Source organism: Neoarius graeffei, chromosome 25 (genome assembly GCF_027579695.1).
Source record: "Neoarius graeffei isolate fNeoGra1 chromosome 25, fNeoGra1.pri, whole genome shotgun sequence".
Lineage (NCBI taxonomy): Eukaryota > Metazoa > Chordata > Actinopteri > Siluriformes > Ariidae > Neoarius > Neoarius graeffei.
This window is the reverse complement of record NC_083593.1, coordinates 3327095-3347009: the sequence shown is the minus strand read 5'-3', so window position 1 is coordinate 3347009 and position 19915 is coordinate 3327095. Positions and strand designations below refer to the sequence as shown.

The following is a 19915-nucleotide window of genomic DNA, read 5'->3' as shown; positions in this document are numbered from 1 at the left end:
GGACAAGTCACCAGGTCATCACAGGGCTGACACATAGAGACAAACAACCATTCACACTCACATTCACATCTACAGTCAATTTAGAGCCACCATTTAGCCTAATCTGCATGTTTTTGGACTGTGGGGGAAACCAGAGCACCCAGAGGAAACCCATGCAGACATGGGGAGAACATGCAAACTCCACATAGAAAGGCCCCTGTCAGCTACTGGGCTCAAACCCAGAACCTTCTTGCTGTGAGGTGACATTGCTAACCACTACACCACTATGCTGCCCCTCCAAAATAAACATGCATGTCTAATTTGATAAGAGACAGCTGAAACAGAGAGTGCTTTGTTCACATCTGAAATCTGCATGATACAACACCTGAGCTATGGTTTTTATATTTAAAATGCCATTAGACACATCCACTCATCACTGGCATGAATGTCTTATTAGCAGTATTGGGCTATCAGTGATTTTCTTTCAACTGTTTTTATTGTGATAGAATGATTGTACAACATACATCTTTAACAGAAACAAACAAGAGGTTGGTGAACAAGTATTAATTCATTCATTTTGGAGTTCCTGAAATCAACACGGTCAAAATTATGCATACAGGGTCAAAAATACACATACACCCATACCACTCAGATTATTATTTCACTTCTGCTCAAAGTTCCAACATGTCTTTTAATGTGCCAATAAATCATAACTTCCTGTGAGTGATCATGATTGGCTGGAGCTGGCAGCCTCTCTGTGCACAACATAATAAGGATTTGTTTGACAAGTATGATTATTGGGAGGTGTCACCACCAAAGGTGTAAAGAATACTAAATTGACACAAGTAAAATTTATTGTTACTCTGGTGAAATTGGACTGAAGTATATGTAAAATTACTTGTGTAAAAATGCACTCAAATAAAAGTAACGTGTACCTTATTTCAAATTTATTTTGAGTAAAAGTTACTCAGTTACTTTTTGTTGTTGTTGTTGTTGTTTGTTTGTGTGTTTGGTGAGAGGAAGTTAAATTGTCCTCTAGGAGATTTCCCAGGCAGCAATGCAAATAGTGCAAGAGCATACATATAACATGTTATTTTTAATTTCAGATCACCTTTATAAAATAGTGCATTAACAAATTAAATTAAAACATGAAATAAACACTGCACAAATATTTTAAATGAAATAACAAAAATGATATAAAATAAAATACAGTGATAAAAAAGTTAAGTGAAATAAATAAACAAACCATAAAATAAATACAATTAAAAACTGAAATAAAAAATAAGACATAAAATAAAGTACGTTAAAAAAATAAACCCAGGCATATCAGTATGTGACCACATGAATAAAGTTTTTGCAAGCACTAGCAATGAAAGGGTGTGGGGGGGGACAAAAATGATGTGAACATTTCCAATGTCAAGCCAATTTTATACCAGAAAAGATAAGGTCGTATTAAAATGTAGATTCCCATCATTTATACTCCAACACAGCACAACCTCTGTCAGGTCTGATATAAAATAAAATTAGCATTAACTGAGCCAGAATGGGAAGAAGGCTGGGATGAATGCATCTTAAGCTTCAACAAAACTAGCGAGCTAACATTTGCTCAACCACCAAGTTCACACAAATACAAAACATTTAATGATTTGCTACCCATATCTTTTGAACTAACATAAGCAAATCTGTATTATCATGGATAAATTTGAAATTTAGTGGCTACAGTTCATTAACATACCTGCACATGCTTGGACAAGTTGGGTGCAGAGTTTTTGAAGTGGGGATCCACATTTTTTGGCGAACAAAGTTTACACTGCATAATGAAGTTCATAACTTTCTTGGACTTGAAGTTGAATTGGTCCAATAAATATGACCAAGGATTTTCTTCATGTTCAACTTGAGCTTCAGCTGAATGTGATTTGGGATTCAGATTCATTTAGGTCTGCATTTATACTCTCTTATTTTTGTCATCCTTATTATGAGAGTGAATATAGACTAAAAATTTCAGCTGACCACATGGACAAAGAAAAAACTTTCTGGAGGGAGGTTTTATGGTCAGATTAGATAAAGATTTAATTGTTTCTGAACAATGACCAGAAGTAATTTTGGAGGAGTAAACATTGAGGCAATCAACTCCAAAAACACTGTACCAAGTGTAACTGTTAATCATGGTTAAACAAAGTGGATGGAAAAATGAAGACGCAGGATACCTCAGAATTTTTCAGCACAACCTCAGACCATCAGCTAGATGGTTGAATCTTGGACACAACCAAGTTTTCCATCAGGACAATGACCAAAATGCACATCAAAGCTAGTTGTGGAATGTATTAAGCAGGTGAACATTAAGCTTTAGGAATGGCCTTCCCAAAGTACTGACCTCAACGCTCTCTCTCAAAATAAATAAATAAATAAATAAATAAATAAATATATATATATATATATATATATATATATATATATATATATATATATATATATATATATATATAATATTGTATACAGGCTTGGCATCCCACAGGCTAATGGAAACCATGAAGAGGCCACAAGGAAGTCAACCACAGCCAAATACCTTCAGAGAGTAAGGCAGGTCCTGAAAAGTAAGCTGAATGGTAAGAACAAGGTCCAAGCCATCAACATGTACACACTACCAGTCATCAGATACCCCGCTGGTATCATAAACTGGCCAAAGGAGGAGATAGAAGCCACAGATATCAAGACTAGAAAGCTCCTCACCATGCATGGAGGGTTCCACCCCAAGTCCAGCACCCAGAGACTATACAGTAAGCGGAAAAAGGGAGGCCAAGGGCTAGTGAGCGTCAAGACCACGGTCCAGGATGAAACATCGAACATCCTAGAATACATCAGAAAGATGGCCCCAAAGGATGAACTGCTAAGTGAACGTCTCAGGCAGCAGAACCCTGATGAGAGTGCAGAGGAGGAGGAGGAACAGACAACCTGGAGGGACAAACCCCTACATGGTATGTACCACCATCAGATAGAGGAAGTGGCTGATATCATGAAATCCTACCAGTGGCTGGATAATGCAGGACTGACAGACAGCACAGAGGCACTAATCATGGCAGCACAAGAACAGGCCATAAGCACAAGAGCCATAGAGGCCAGGATCTACCAGAGTAGATCAGACCCAAGATGCAGACTGTGCAAAGAAGCCCCTGAAACAGTCCAGCACATAGTAGCAGGGTGTAAGATGCTAGCTGGATCAGCGTACATGGAGAGGCACAACCAAGTGGCTGGGATAGTATACAGGAACATCTGCAACCAGTATGGAATAGAAGTACCCAAGTCCCAATGGGCCATACCACAGAAGGTGGCTGAGAACAACAGGGCCAAGGTTCTGTGGGACTTCAGCTTCCAGACTGACAAACAGATCCTGGCTAACCAACCGGACATAGTGGTGGTGGACAAAGAGCAGAAGAGGGTGGTGGTGATAGATGTGGCGATCCCAGCTGACGCCAACATCAGGAAGAAGGAACATGAGAAACTTGAGAAGTATCAAGGGTTGAAAGAGCAGCTGGAATGGATGTGGAAGGTCAAGGGTTGCGTGGTCCCCGTGGTAGTGGGGGCACTTGGGGCAGTAACCCCCAAACTGGGAGAGTGACTCCAGCAAATCCCAGGAACAACATCTGAAGCCTCAGTCCAGAAGAGCGCAGTACTAGGAACATCGAAGATACTGTGCAGAACCCTCAAACTCCCAGGCCTCTGGTAGAGGACCTGAGCTTGAGGATGACATGGATACCCCCCCCCCCCCCCCCCCCCCCCCCGCCGGGGGTGAGAAGGAGATTTTTTGTGTGTGTGTGTGTGTGTGTGTGTGTGTGTGTGTGGACTGTGCTTAAAAGTCAGGGTCCATGCCCTAAAACCAACAATTTTAATTGATCTCTGTCAATTCTGCCAAAGAAGAGTGATGAAATATCCAACCAGAATTCTGCCAGAAGCTTGTTAATGGTGACCAAAAGCATCTGGTCGAAGTGAAACTTGCAAAGGGACATTTAACAAAATATTAGGTGTGCTGTATATTTTTCACCCTGTATTCATTTCAGAAAACCCAACATAAAATTTGTGAACTTAATTGTTATTTTATTAAAGATGTATGTTGTACAATCATTCTAGCAGAGAAAAAGAAAAATTCAAAGAAATCACTGAGCCCACAATATTGCTGTGACATTCATGTCCATGATGGGTGTATGTAAACATCTGACTACAGATTTATGCACAGTACGGTCTTCGGCACTCTATTTTTTAGTACACACTTTTTTTCATCGGTTTTCTTTTTATGGCATCTACGTTATCAAGCTAGTACAAAAATATGTTTTGTGTCAGTAAAGAAAGCAGCATATGACACAAGAGATTACTTTAAAAAAAATGAAGGCTGATGGATTTTGCTGCAAAAATAGTAAGGAAGTGCAACCGTCAAATACTTCAGAAGAACCGTGGCTGGTTCAGCAAGATGCTGAAAAACTTCCCTGCTAATTTGCACAAATTATAAGTCAGTCATCTCACCAAATGTTGACTTTGTACTATTTGTGATGGTTTACTGCTGTTTAAAGTATTTTTTAAATGTAGAAATATTTGAATTCATTATGCTTTAAGGCATCATTGCTCAACAGCATTTCTGTGCAGATGGCTCAGACTGTTTCACAGCACTGTTTATATAATTTATTGCATTACTAGAGTAGAACAGCATAATACTAATGGTACGTCATTGGTGCATAACGGTGCTGAAGTGACAACTTTTCCAGGTCACATTAAAGGAAAACTGTACAATAAATAGACCCCTTCGCATGTTTGTAAACAAACCGACCATTGCCAGGATGTGCGTGCAGCCTGGACCCAGAAACAATGGCGCTGCCCATAGACCGGCATTATGAGCTGTCAGATTATGCCAAACAATTGTCATTACAAGATCGAGAATGCTACATAAATAAGTTAACTCTAACAAGTGGACATCGCCTACCGGATCCGCATTTAATTAAAGAGTGGACGGACAATGTTAGTAAGTTCCCTGGTATACAATGGCCAGATATATACTCGTACCTTATTGACAAGACTTCAGTGTACACCCACGAAAAACTTCGTGCCTACAAGTCTTTAGACGCATATGATTATGTTATGTGCGGGCATGTACAACTTGATTAACAATGGGACATTCATATTCATTTTGTTTTAATCAAATTATGCGAGTGATGTGATGGCAATGTGGCTTTAGCTACAACAGCAAATACCAACACTAAACAGCAATTTGCAGGAGGTAATGGCATGAAAGGAATGATAGTGTAAAGAGTGCAGCTAAGAGAAATCAGAGCTGCGTAAAAAGCGAGAGGCAGAGAGCAGAAATGAAACTGAACGGGGTGGGAGCTAGGTTAGAGCAGTCAACGTAAGTTGGCATTTAGAGTGAGGGCACACAATTTTACCTTTCCATCCTTGCTTTAAAATTGTGATTTTCGGCATACACAAATAATGATGGCACAAAATCTGGACTGCTTGAGTCAAGCAAGACCTCTCCTACAAACAAAATTGCATGCAAAGCTAAGTTAACATGCTAACAATATTCATTACATTGTGTAACTATGACCCAGCTAATCAGACAAACATTACCAAAGTATTTTGCGACATCAATAAACGAAGACTAGAAAGAATAAAAAAGAAAGATTTAATAAATAGCCTGATCTTACCTGTGATGAAGTGGGCTCTGCAAACCCACGCATTTTTGATAGTGCTTTCATCCCAGTCTACACATTTGATGGCTTGTAGCCATACACGTCGGCGATTTTTTTTTTAAATGGGTGAGATCCTGCTGGAATTCTGAACATTTTAACCCCATCACTGCTACGATTCTGACACCCGAAAACACAACAACTAGGCATTTCTGAGTCTTTTTTGGGTCCAGGCTGCGCGCGCAATTTCCGCTTTCGTATGAATGACGTTTACTGCGAAGGGGTCTATAAGTTATTTCAAATTATGCTCTTCAATGTTTTCTAAACTGAACACCAAACACCAAACAGAAACAACAAGACGGAAGACTGGTGGATAAAACTCGAACACAGCAAGGGTTTTGATATTGACGATCAGTTTGAATTTAGCTGCATTTCTTATTTTTGTTTATACAATATAAATATTTTGAAAATTAGTATTTCCAATACCTCCACCAATGGCATTATGTTATAAGGTGGGTGGTTTCTGTATCGTATCTCACCTTCGAGTTTAATTTTCAGAGAAGTTTATGAAAATATATTGAAATATCATGATAACATGATAATTTCAGTGTTTGGTTTTAATGCTTAAAACAACGCTGACCTGATAAAGGTCATAACTTTGGAATCTTATTAGATTCAACTTTTATAAATGTATATTTACATCAGATCTTATGAACAGCCTATGCAGGTATCATGCAGTTTTATTCACAGCATGCTAAATGTATGCCAACATATTATAAGCAAAATATATGAAATTAAAATTCAGCTCATCCTTACCAGTTCATGGGAATCCTGATGCCTAATGAAATTACTGTCCGTCACTGAGTGCTGCATAGTTTCTGTAAAACTCGGGTCCATCACTAAAACACTTTGTCCTCCAAGTGTAGAATATTTACAGTCACTCTTCCTCGAGTCAGTCGTCATACAAGCATCATAATGATACCCATGCGGCAGAGTTCCAGTAACTCCTGTGTCTGCGTAGCCGGGTGGATAGTACGGAATAACTGGGAGATTGGACTGATAGAAGATGCGCGATTGTCTCCACCTGTAGATCTTTACTGATATTATAACTACTACAGTTATGATGAAAAGGAAAGAGACAGCAGCTAATGCTAAAACTAAATAAAAGGTGAGGTCATCGTTATATTGTTTGGCGTGTGTAAAGTCGGTGAATTCTGAGAGCACTTCAGGGAAAGTGTCCGCTACAGCTACATTGATGTTGACTACAGCTGAGCGAGATGGCTGTCCGTTATCCTCCACAACTACAGTCAGCTTTTGTTTCACAGCATCTTTATCAGTGACCTGGCGCACAGTCCGTATCTCTCCATTCTGCACTCCCACTTCAAACAGCGCCCTGTCTGTGGCTTTCTGGAGTTTGTAGGAGAGCCAGGCGTTCTGTCCAGAGTCCACATCAACAGCCACCACTTTAGTGACCAGATAGCCGACATCTGCTGAACGAGGCACGATCTCAGCTACCACAGAGCCACCAGTCTGTACTGGGTAGAGAACCTGAGGAGCATTGTCATTCTGATCTTGAATAGAAACAGTTACTGTTGCGTTGCTGCTTAATGGTGGTGAACCTCCATCTTGTGCTCTTACATGAACAACCAGCTTACTAAATTGCTCATAGTCGTATGAACGCACAGCACTCAACACACCTGTTTCAGAGTTTATTGAGATGTAATTTGAAGCTGGTGAGCCATTGATCTGTGTTTCCTCGAGGATAAATGAAACCCTGGCATTGTGGTTGGAGTCACTGTCTTTAGCCATGATTCTGCATATTGACACACCTGGGGAATTGTTCTCCATAATGTAGGTGTAGTACGAGTTTTGAGAGAAAATCGGAGCGTTGTCATTCACATCTGAAACTTTTAGATTTAATACCTTTGCGCTCGACAGTGCCGGGTTGCCAGAGTCTGTGGCCTTTACGGTAATATTGTATTCAGAAACTGTTTCTCTGTCCAACTCTGAACTTAGCACCAGTGTGTAATAATTAGTGAGTGAGGATCTGAGCTCAAACGGAAATATTTGTTCGATATGACATGTGACCTGACCATTTAAATCAGAATCAGGGTCTTTGACGTTTAAAACCGCCACTGTCGTGCCACTTGGGGCATCTTCAGATATGGAGCCAATCAGAGACATAATGCTGATCACCGGAGCGTTGTCATTAACATCAAGAACCTCGACGAGTACCTTACTCGAATCTGCCAGACCACCTTGGTCTTCAGCCTCGATTCCGATCTCAAACACTTTGTTTTTCTCAAAATCGATCACTCCTATAACAGAAAGCATGCCCGAGTTTTCATCCAAACTAAAAACATCGCCCATATTTCCTTTTAAATTTGAGAATGTGTATCTTATTTGCCCGTTCGAGCCCGTGTCTGCGTCAGTAGCGTTAACTGTGGTTAGATAAGTCCCTCTTGGGGCGTTTTCTGTAATCTTCGCTTTATAAACCGACTGGTTAAACACTGGTGCGTTGTCGTTCGCATCGAGAACGGTAACCTCGATTTTAATAGTCCCTGATTTTTCCGGATTTCCTCCGTCTACTGCGGTAAGGGTCAGGGAGAGTTGTTCATTCTGCTCCCTGTCTAAGGGCTTTTGAAGGACCATCTCGGCGTATTTAACCCCGTCAGGACGAGCATGTTGTTTTAAAATGAAATGATTGTTTTCGGATAAACGGTAGTTTTGCAGAGCATTTACTCCCACATCGGGATCCTCTGCACTCCCCAACACGAAGCGAGCTCCCAGCGCTGCAGACTCGCTGATCTTAAATTTAATCTCGTTTTTGTTAAACGACGGCGCATGATCATTTACATCAATAATTTCTACCGTTACACGATGCAACTCGATCGGATTTTCTAATATTATCTCAAACGTAAAGCTACAAGGAGTGATTTCGCCGCATATCTGTTCACGGTCGATTCTTTCATTGACAACCAAAATCCCTTTGTCTCGTTCGAGCTCGATAAACTGCTTGTTATCTCCGGTTATGATCCGGGCTCGGCCTGCACGAAGCCTTTTCACATCCAGTCCTAAATCCTGCGCTATATCTCCGAGGAATGCGCCTTTCCTCTGCTCCTCCGGAATAGAGTACCTGATCTGCCCACCAGTAAATGCAACAGCACAAGCCAAGAGACAGAACAGTACTTGCCAATGCACAGTTGATCTGAACAGCCATCTTGCCGTCCTCGATGTATACAATTCTCCCAATGCTCCACTCATTGTTCACGTTATTTCACGAAAAATCCACAAAGTCTCTTGTATTCCGTTTGATTTAAATAGTTCTGCTCGATTTCACAAAATAGTAAGCCGTGAGCCTTTCAAATTTAACATCCTTTCTTCTGCCGCGTCCAACCCCTGTGTCAGTGAATCCGATATTATAGGGAATAAATAAAGCCAAGATTTTCCAAGGATCAAGAGCGGCACTTAGAGACCAAAATATAGAACAACAGCACACGAACATGAAAATCAATGAAATAAGTGATAGGAGTCAAACAACCTAAAATAAAGGTTCATTTTAAACGTTAAACAAGAACCAGACTCTCCAGGTTCCTCTATGCCGCTGTCCACAAAAAGTGCTGAGAGTAAGCGGACACCTCATGTTTTAAGTCGTTCAAGTTCTGTGAAGCTGCTTTGTGACAATGTTTATTGTTAAAAGCGCTGTACAAATAAATTTGACTTGACACCGACTGCAGTGAAAAACGTATTTCAGCACCAGAACTGATGAAAATATAATAATTACAAGAGTTGATCAAAGAGGGAAAAAATAAGCTTGGTAATCCGAATAGCAGGAAGTCTGAATATACAAATGAGAATGCAAGGAAACCATGACGAAAAAGTAAACTAAGAAGGAGCTTACCAGTTCTTGAGAATTAATATTATCCAAAGAAGTATTTTCACTGATTCCCCATGGCACAGTGTCTTTGTGGTCCACCACTAAAATACTTTGTCCTCCAAGTGTAGAATATTTACAGTCACTCTTCCTCGAGTCAGTCGTCATACAAGCATCATAATGATACCCGTGCGGCAGAGTTCCAGTAACTCCTGTGTCTGCGTAACCGGGTGGATAGTACGGAATAACTGGGAGATTGGACTGATAGAAGATGCGCGATTGTCTCCACCTGTAGATCTTTACTGATATTATAACTACTACAGTTGTGATGAAAAGGAAGGAAACAGCAGCTAATGCTAAAACTAAATAAAAGGTGAGGTCGTCGTTATATTGTTTGGCGTGCGTAAAGTCGGTGAATTCTGAGAGCACTTCAGGGAAAGTGTCCGCTACAGCTACATTGATGTTGACTACAGCTGAGCGAGATGGCTGTCCGTTATCCTCCACAACTACAGTCAGCTTTTGTTTCACTGCATCTTTATCAGTGACCTGGCGCACAGTCCGTATCTCTCCATTCTGCGCTCCCACTTCAAACAGCGCCCTGTCTGTGGCTTTCTGGAGTTTGTAGGAGAGCCAGGCGTTCTGTCCAGAGTCCACATCAACAGCCACCACTTTAGTGACCAGATAGCCGACATCTGCTGAACGAGGCACGATCTCAGCCACCACAGAGCCACCAGTCTGTACTGGGTAGAGAACCTGAGGAGCATTGTCATTCTGATCTTGGATTGTAATCTTCACTGTCACGTTACTACTGAGTGGAGGGGAGCCTCCGTCCTGTGCTCTGACCCAGAAACGGAAGTCCTTTAACTGCTCATAGTCGAAAGAGCGCACAGCATTAATGACTCCACTATCAGCATTGACTGACACATAGGATGATACAGGAACTCCATTGACAGTGCTGTCTTCTAAAATATAAGCAACTCGAGCATTCTGGTTGGAGTCTGCATCACTGGCCTTCACTGTGAATACAGAGAGACCTGGTGTGTTGTTCTCCACCACATAGGCCTCGTAATGATTTCTCTCAAAAACAGGCGTGTTGTCATTTACATCTGATATGTGTAAACGGAGAGAAGTGCTGCTGGAGAGTGAGGGAACTCCCTCATCAGAGCAAGTCACACTGATGTTATACTCAGCTTCTCTCTCTCTGTCTAATTCCTGATCTGTGAGCAGGCTAAAGAAATTATTGGACGGTGAAGTGATAATAAATGGAATATTATCGTTAATCATACAGTGAACCTGTCCATTTACTCCTGAATCCAGGTCATTTACTTTCAACATGGCAACAACAGTATTGGGCTCAGACTCCTCTAATATAGAACTCGACAAAGAAAGAATATCAATGGTTGGCTTATTATCATTAATGTCCAAGACATCAATAATTAACTTACATGTGTCAGAGAGTCCTCCTTTGTCTCTGGCCTGAATAACAAGCTGATAAATGCTTGATTTTTCATAATCAATCTGACCATTTAATGTAACTTCTCCACTTTTCTGATCTACCAGAAAGCTATCGGCCACGGCGCTGTCCATTGCTTCAGATATGACGTACTCCACATGACTATTAGAGCCTTCATCTGCATCAGAAGCACTTACTTTTATCAGTTTGGTGCCTTTTGTTGCATTTTCTGGGATTGTCGCCTTATACATTTTTTGATTAAAAATTGGAGAGTTATCATTAGCATCCACTACCGTGATATGTATGTCCATTGTGCCAGAGAGCTGTGGGTCTCCTCCATCAAAAGCAGTCAAAGACAAATCTATGGTCGCTTGCTTTTCTCGATCTAGGAGCTTTTGTAGCACCATCTCCACAATCCTCCCGACATCTGCTTGTTTGTCTAACACAAAATTATCCGTGGGTTTAAGGGAATAGCTCTTAAGTCCGTTTATTCCAACATCCGGATCGACAGCTTCGCCAAGCACGAATCTGGCACCGATCATTGCTGACTCGCTTATTTCAAACCTCATTTCCTTCTTCTGAAAATTAGGAGCATTGTCGTTGATGTCCGTGATCTCCACGGTAACAGAATATAACTCCATCGGGTTTTCCAGAATCATCTGGAGATGCAGAGCGCATGGAGTTATTTTTGCGCACAGAGACTCCCGATCTATTTTCTCTTTAACGAGGAGCAATCCATTTTCTTTGTTCAGTTCCACATATTCTGCGCTGTCACTAGAAAAGATGCGCGATTTCCCCGATTTCAGTCTTTTTAAGTCCAAACCCAAATCCTGCGCGATATTTCCGATCATCGACCCTTTCGCCATTTCCTCGGGAATAGAATAAGTGATCTGCCCGTACACGCAGTCAGAACAAAAGACGAAGAAGAAAAGCAGGACCGTGTGCCACAAAGCCATGGCGGATATTTCCTTGTCTGCGCCGGAGATTTATTTGTTTTTCAATCCACCTGTGATATTCAAGTTTCAGTATCCACAGAGTCGAAAAAATAAAACACCAATTCTTTCCTTAGTAAACAACCCAAGGATTTTCCTCTAAATGCGATGTCAAGCACGGCCTCCTGTTTTTCTGTCTGGTGCAACGCGAGGGTGTGGGAGGATTTGAACTACGACCCAATCACTGTGTTGTTAAACAGCGGCCCTTTGAGTCAAAACTAAGGATTGCAGGAAATTTCCTGATATCATGTGATAGACTGTAATATCATGATGTATTATTTCAACTGTCTAACCCAATGCCGAAGAGATAATTAATCCAAAAACACAATTTATATCTGAATGTTAATTCATGATGCTTGGATGAAACAAGTATTTAATGCAGACTGTATAATATTACACTCTAAAACCATTAGAACTTTTCAGTGTTCTGTTGGTTGTCTCGCCAATTTTCTACTCAAGTTTCGTTTTCCTCAGCCGACAGTACGTGGACAAAGTATATCAGTCCAAAGGAAATGTTCTCGTAGTGAAGCTTATTTAAATTATTTTAAATCACATTGCAATGTCAAACAATAAACTGGTGTTTAATTATTTACTCTTTCTTTTTGGAAATCTTTATATTTCACAGCATGCAGTTTTCAACCTACAGTTTTTGGTTAAGGCTGTTAGTTGAAAGCAAACATGGTGCAATCCAATTTTACACAACAGTATCAACAGTTTATATATGCCAGCTATTAAAAACAGTAAATCTGGAAATTCACGATCTTTCAAGAACGTCGTTTCTCTCTCTCTCTCTCTCTCTCGCTCTCCTGTTTCTGAATCAGTGCGCGGTGCGTATCAATGAAACGTCAGAGGTCAACAAGTAAAACCCGGCGGCCAAGTGTGCAGGATTTGCAATCGTCCTTTCAGGAGTCAGTGGTGACGCGAAAACAAGGTCGAAAATAAATTATACTGAGATAAACCGAATGAATATCGTCCTGAACAGCACAGCAGTGCTACAAGCTACTGAAACTGGCGCAATTTTATCTCAGAGAGGAACAGCGCATGGCAGGGGAAAACAAGAAACAAACAAACAAACAAAAAACTATCAGTTTTGAACAGAAGAACTTCATGCACATTGTAGAAAAGACCTGATGAACATAGAGATATTGTTTGGTACCGATAAGTGCACTAAATGAATTTAATCTCATGCACAAGAACCGTTGTTAAAGTTAAAAAAAAAAATCGAAACAAAGGTGAGCGGAAGGTAATTTCGAAATAATGTTTAAAAGGTGAGGAAAAGAAAGCAATGATGCACATTTTAACCTGCCAGCTGTACACTAAACACTAAGTTCAAGTTTGGACCAATCAGGGGAAAAAACGTGTGTGAAAGAATAACCAGTTTTCTATTTTGTATCCTGCAAAACGATTTAAAAAGCAGTAGATTAAACGAATATATTCTTACCACTTCCGGTGACTCTGAGTCTTGCTGGAATTCTTTTTCTCTCATCGCGCGCTGCATAGTCTCTGTAAAACTCGGGTCCATCACTAAAACACTTTGTCCTCCAAGTGTAGAATATTTACAGTTACTTTTCCTCGAGTCAGTCGTCATACAAGCATCATAATGATACCCGTGCGGCAGAGTTCCAGTAACTCCTGTGTCTGCGTAACCGGGTGGATAGTACGGAATAACTGGGAGATTGGACTGATAGAAGATGCGCGATTGTCTCCACCTGTAGATCTTTACTGATATTATAACTACTACAGTTGTGATGAAAAGGAAAGAGACAGCAGCTAATGCTAAAACTAAATAAAAGGTGAGGTCATCGTTATATTGTTTGGCGTGCGTAAAGTCGGTGAATTCTGAGAGCACTTCAGGGAAAGAGTCCGCTACAGCTACATTGATGTTGACTACAGCTGAGCGAGATGGCTGTCCGTTATCCTCCACAACTACAGTCAGCTTTTGTTTCACAGCATCTTTATCAGTGACCTGGCGCACAGTCCGTATCTCTCCATTCTGCGCTCCCACTTCAAACAGCGCCCTGTCTGTGGCTTTCTGGAGTTTGTAGGAGAGCCAGGCGTTCTGTCCAGAGTCCACATCAACAGCCACCACTTTAGTGACCAGATAGCCGACATCTGCTGAACGAGGCACGATCTCAGCCACCACAGAGCCACCAGTCTGTACTGGGTAGAGAACCTGAGGAGCGTTGTCATTCTGATCTTGAACGATGATCTTCACTGTAACTTCAGAACTTAAAGGAGGCGACCCTCCATCTCGGGCTGTCACATTAAAGCTGAACGTTTTCATTTGCTCAAAATCAAAGGCTTTGATCGCATGTACAACCCCGCTGTCTGAGTTCACTGAGACTAAAGAACTCACTGGGTTGCCCTGGATATTATTATCCTCCAAAAAATAAGAGAGTCGCGCGTTTGGACCCCAGTCAGCATCGCTCGCTTTGACTGTCAGCACAGCCACACCCGGAGAGTTGTTTTCAAAAACAAATGTTTTATACTCAGCAGAACTGAATACGGGTGGGTTATCATTCACATCGGAAATCTTCACATTGATCGTTTTGTTATTGTGTCGAGCAGGACTTCCCTGATCAGACACCACTATGGTTATGTTGTATTCAGCAATATTTTCTCGATCAAGCGTTTCATCAGTAATTAATGCATAGTAATCAGAAAGCGAGGATTCTATTTTAAACGGCAAGTTTTCGTTTATTTTACAGTGCACGAGCCCATTTTTACCGGAATCTGCGTCTTCTACATTAATGACAGCCACAGTTGTTCCGGTTGGAGAATTTTCTGCAATAAAGTTTGAAAACGACATCAGCTGTATGGAGGGAGAATTATCATTTTCATCAAGAACTTCAATTATAACTTTACATGTATCTTTTAGCCCCCCTTTGTCCATCGCATTAACATTTAATTGATAACTTTTTTCAGTCTCATAATCTAATCCTTGTAATATGGTAATATCTCCGGTTGACGAGTCTATCTTAAAAATATTTCCGACTTCTACACTGGCCTGAGCAACAGAATATGAGACAAGACCATTTCCACCTTCGTCAGCATCAGTGGCGCTTACTGCAGTCACGACGGTCCCAGCTGGAGAATTTTCCTTCACTTCCGCTTTATAAACTGATTGTTTGCACACCGGGGCATTATCATTGGCATCTAATACAGAAATCTGAATTTGCATTGTGCCTGATTTTCTTGGTGATCCTCCGTCATATGCAGCCAGAACTAATTTTAGCTCATCGCTTTCTTCTCGGTCCAGTTCTCTCTGCAAAACCATTTCTACATGTTTGCTGCCGTCACTCTGATCACTTATTTCTAGCTTGAAATAATCGGTCGGACTGAGTGAATAGCTTTGAATACCATTCACAGTTACATCCATGTCTACAGCTCTGTATAATGGGAAGCGAGTCCCAGATGCTGTGTTCTCACTAATTTGTAAATTGACGGTACCTTTAGGAAATTTTGGCGCATTGTCATTGATATCTTGAACCTCCACAGTGACACGATGCAGTTCGATGGGGTTTTCCATGATCAGATCAAAGGTGAAGCTGCAGGGCGTTGTTTGCTTGCAGAGCTCCTCTCGGTCTATCCTCTCCTTCACTACGAGGGTGCCTTTGTCTCTGCTCAGTTCGACATATTGCCGGCCGCCCTTTGTTACAACCCGAGCTTTTCCAGAAATAAGTCTGCTGATCTCTATTCCCAAATCGTTGGCGATGTTGCCTACAAATGATCCCTCTGGAGTCTCCTCCGGTATGGAATATCGCGCTTGACAAAAGCCGAAGTCCATCCCGTAAACACAGAAAATAAAGAACACAGCCTGCCATTTTAACTGCGTTTTTGTCATCCGACGATACCGTGAAACAACACGCGAGAGCAAATAAACCATACTGATAGTGACGTTATTCTCTAATCGTTGTTAAAAATGATGAAATGTTGACCATAATATTCCCGAAAAGTAGAGTCTGATGTAGCCTGCTCTTGTCGGGGCAGCAAAAGAAATCGTTCATGTGTCATTAATAAAACAGTGAGTAGGAGGGATTTTGAATGGTTTTCAGCTCCATTCTACACGAACCTTGTCAAATAGCGGCCCTTAGAGTATGAATGATGAAAATGCATTTGTATATCACAGTACAATGTCCCAAGTCCTTCAAATTCTACATACCAAATAATCAGGAAACGCTGGGGGTGGGGGGGGGGGGGACTGTCAGAGTACGATCTATCAGAGTAGTCTGTGATATTGGAAGCAGAAGAGCGAAAATATACCACACCAATCAGGATTTTCATTACATTTTAAAAGGACAAGCAATGAAACTCTGCCTACACCAGCGTGGATTTGTTTGGGTTCTATCCAGACAGAGCGATCCAGGTTATTTTTTTCGGTTTTTTTTAAGTTAGAATTGAAATTGCATTCGTAACTGAAACACTTCACACAGGCAAATCGACACACACACACACACACACACACACACACACACACACACACACACACACACACACACACACACACACACCATCTCAGTGGTGTGTAAAAAATGACCCATGAAAGCCCTGTGCAAGTGAGTCAGACTGGACCGAATTCAGCATCACGAAGATGAACAGCGCTAGACGGAAATATTAAAGCTTTCTTTGTGCGCAAATCCAAGCATTTTGTTAAAATTCCTTTAAAATACCGACCACGTCCTCATTACTGGAGGTGTATTTTGCAGACAGAACTTTTCCTCATGTGAAGTGAATTTTCTGATCTGAAACCCATGCTTGCCACTGCACAAAAAAAAAAAAAATTCCAAAGTGTAAACAAGGTCTCCCAAGTAAAGCAGGTTAAGTAACAATGAAACCGCGCACAGGGTACATTTTAAAACATCTTGCAATTAAATCTCAAATTCTATCAGAATTACAATTTTATTCTAATATATTAAACACAAAACAAAGAAAATAAATAAAATTCTTGTTGCTATTTCATGGAATGTGCGATTATTCAGTGAAATACAGCCTGAGATTAAACGGTTACTTCCTCACCACTTCCGGTGATTTCAATTTTGACTGCCGACACTTCGTTTCTATATTAATGCTTCGGGGGGGAATTAAAAGTTTAAAAAAAAGGTTTTATTGCTATTTCACTACATATTTCACAGAAAAGTTGAGATGCTATCGGCCTAGGTTTAAAGGTTATTTCCTTACCACTTCCGGTGACTCTGGGTCTTGCTGGAATTCTTTTTCTCTCATCGCACGCTGCATAGTCTCTGTAAAACTCGGGTCCATCACTAAAACACTTTGTCCTCCAAGTGTAGAATATTTACAGTCACTCTTCCTCGAGTCAGTCGTCATACAAGCATCATAATGATACCCGTGCGGCAGAGTTCCAGTAACTCCTGTGTCTGCGTAACCGGGTGGATAGTACGGAATAACTGGGAGATTGGACTGATAGAAGATGCGCGATTGTCTCCACCTGTAGATCTTTACTGATATTATAACTACTACAGTTGTGATGAAAAGGAAAGAGACAGCAGCTAATGCTAAAACTAAATAAAAGGTGAGGTCATCGTTATATTCTTTGGCGTGCGTAAAGTCGGTGAATTCTGAGAGCACTTCAGGGAAAGTGTCCGCTACAGCTACATTGATGTTGACTACAGCTGAGCGAGATGGCTGTCCGTTATCCTCCACAACCACAGTCAGCTTTTGTTTCACTGCATCTTTATCAGTGACCTGGCGCACAGTCCGTATCTCTCCGTTCTGCGCTCCCACTTCAAACAGCGCCCTGTCTGTGGCTTTCTGGAGTTTGTAGGAGAGCCAGGCGTTCTGTCCAGAGTCCACATCAACAGCCACCACTTTAGTGACCAGATAGCCGACATCTGCTGAACGAGGCACGATCTCAGCCACCACAGAGCCACCAGTCTGTACTGGGTAGAGAACCTGAGGAGCGTTGTCATTCTGATCTTGAACGATGATCTTCACTGTAACTTCAGAACTTAAAGGAGGCGACCCTCCATCTCGGGCTGTCACATTAAAGCTGAACGTTTTCATTTGCTCAAAATCAAAGGCTTTGATCGCATGTACAACCCCGCTGTCTGAGTTCACTGAGACTAAAGAACTCACTGGGTTGCCCTGGATATTATTATCCTCCAAAAAATAAGAAAGTCGCGCGTTTGGACCCCAGTCAGCATCGCTCGCTTTGACTGTCAGCACAGCCACACCCGGAGAGTTGTTTTCAAAAACAAATGTTTTATATCCATCAGAACTGAATACGGGTGGGTTATCATTCACATCGGAAATCTTCACATTGATCGTTTTGTTATTGTGTCGAGCAGGACTTCCCTGATCAGACACCACTATGGTTATGTTGTATTCAGCAATATTTTCTCGATCAAGCGTTTCATCAGTAATTAATGCATAGTAATCAGAAAGCGAGGATTCTATTTTAAACGGCAAGTTTTTGTTTATTTTACACTGCACGAGCCCATTTTTACCGGAATCTGCGTCTTCTACATTAAGAACAGCCACAGTTGTTCCGGTTGGAGAATTTTCTGCAATAAAGTTTGAAAATGACATTAGCTGTATGGAGGGGGAATTATCATTTTCATCAAGAACTTCAATAGTAATTTTACACGTATCTTCCAGCCCCCATTTGTCCATTGCCTTGATATTTATTTGATAATTTTTTTCATTCTCATAGTCTAAGCCTTGTGTGATTGTAATCTCTCCTGTTTCTGTGTTTATCTCAAAAATATTTCTGGCTTCTACACTGGCCTGTGCAATAGAATACGAGACTAGACCGTTTATTCCTTCGTCAGCATCAGTGGCGCTTACTGCAGTCACGACGGTCCCAGCTGGAGAATTTTCCTTCACTTCTGCTTTATAAACTGATTGTTTGCACACCGGGGCATTATCATTGGCATCTAATACAGAAATTTGAATTTGCATTGTGCCTGACTTTCTTGGTGATCCTCCGTCATATGCAGTCAGAACTAATTTTAGCTCAGCACGTTCTTCTCGGTCGAGCTCATGGTTTAAAATCATTTCGACATATTTTTGCCCATCGGCCTGATTTTGCATTTCAAGCTTGAATCGGTCGGTCTGACTAAGAGAATAGCTTTCAATACTATTTACACCGACATCCAAGTCGACCGCGTTGTCTAAATGAAAGCGTTTCCCAGATGCTGTGTTCTCACTAATTTGTAAATTGACGGTACCTTTAGGAAATTTTGGCGCATTGTCATTGATATCTTGAACCTCCACAGTGACACGATGCAGTTCGATGGGGTTTTCCATGATCAGATCAAAGGTGAAGCTGCAGGGCGTTGTTTGCTTGCAGAGCTCCTCTCGGTCTATCCTCTCCTTCACTACGAGGGTGCCTTTGTCTCTGCTCAGTTCGACATATTGCCGGCCGCCCTTTGTTACAACCCGAGCTTTTCCAGAAATAAGTCTGCTGATCTCTATTCCCAAATCGTTGGCGATGTTGCCTACAAATGATCCCTCTGGAGTCTCCTCCGGTATGGAATATCGCGCTTGACAAAAGCCGAAGTCCATCCCGTAAACAGAGAAAATAAAGAACACAGTCTGCCATTTTAACTGCGTTTTTGTCATCCGACGATACCGAGAAACAACACGCGAGAGCAAATAAACCATACTGACAGTGACGTTATTCTCTAATCGCTGTTCTAAATGAAATGTTGACCATAATATTCCCGAAAAGTAGAGTCTGATGTAGCCTGCTCTTGTAGGAGCAGCAAAAGAAATCATTGATGTGTCATAAATAAAACAGTTAGTAGGAGGGATTTTGAATGGTTTTCAGCTCCATTCTACACGAACCTTGTCAAATAGCGGCCCTTAGAGTATGAATGATGAAAATGCATTTGTATATCACAGTAAAATGTCCCAAGTCCTCCCAGTCCTACATACCAAATAATCAGAAAACGCTGGGGGGGGGGGGCTGTCAGAGTAAGATCTATCA

At 41.3% G+C, this 19915-nt stretch overlaps 1 protein-coding gene across 11 annotated transcripts in view; it reads right to left on the bottom strand.

Moving 5' to 3' along the window:
- The window catches only part of LOC132873435 (protocadherin beta-15-like), a 246338-nt gene that overhangs the window by 113568 nt on the left and 112855 nt on the right, over positions 1 to 19915 (bottom strand). For 2 of the 11 annotated variants that reach the window (XM_060908998.1, XM_060909002.1), the window contains exon 1: positions 9550 to 11994. The exons of 7 other annotated variants lie outside the window; for them this stretch is intronic. In XM_060908998.1, the coding sequence (XP_060764981.1) occupies positions 9550 to 11931 (2382 nt within the window). In that variant the 5' untranslated portion in view covers positions 11932 to 11994. Of the gene's footprint in view, positions 1 to 9549; positions 11995 to 13408; positions 15884 to 17145; positions 19561 to 19915 lie in introns of those variants that run through there. 2 more of the 11 variants (XM_060908996.1, XM_060908988.1) reach the window with 2 other exon arrangements.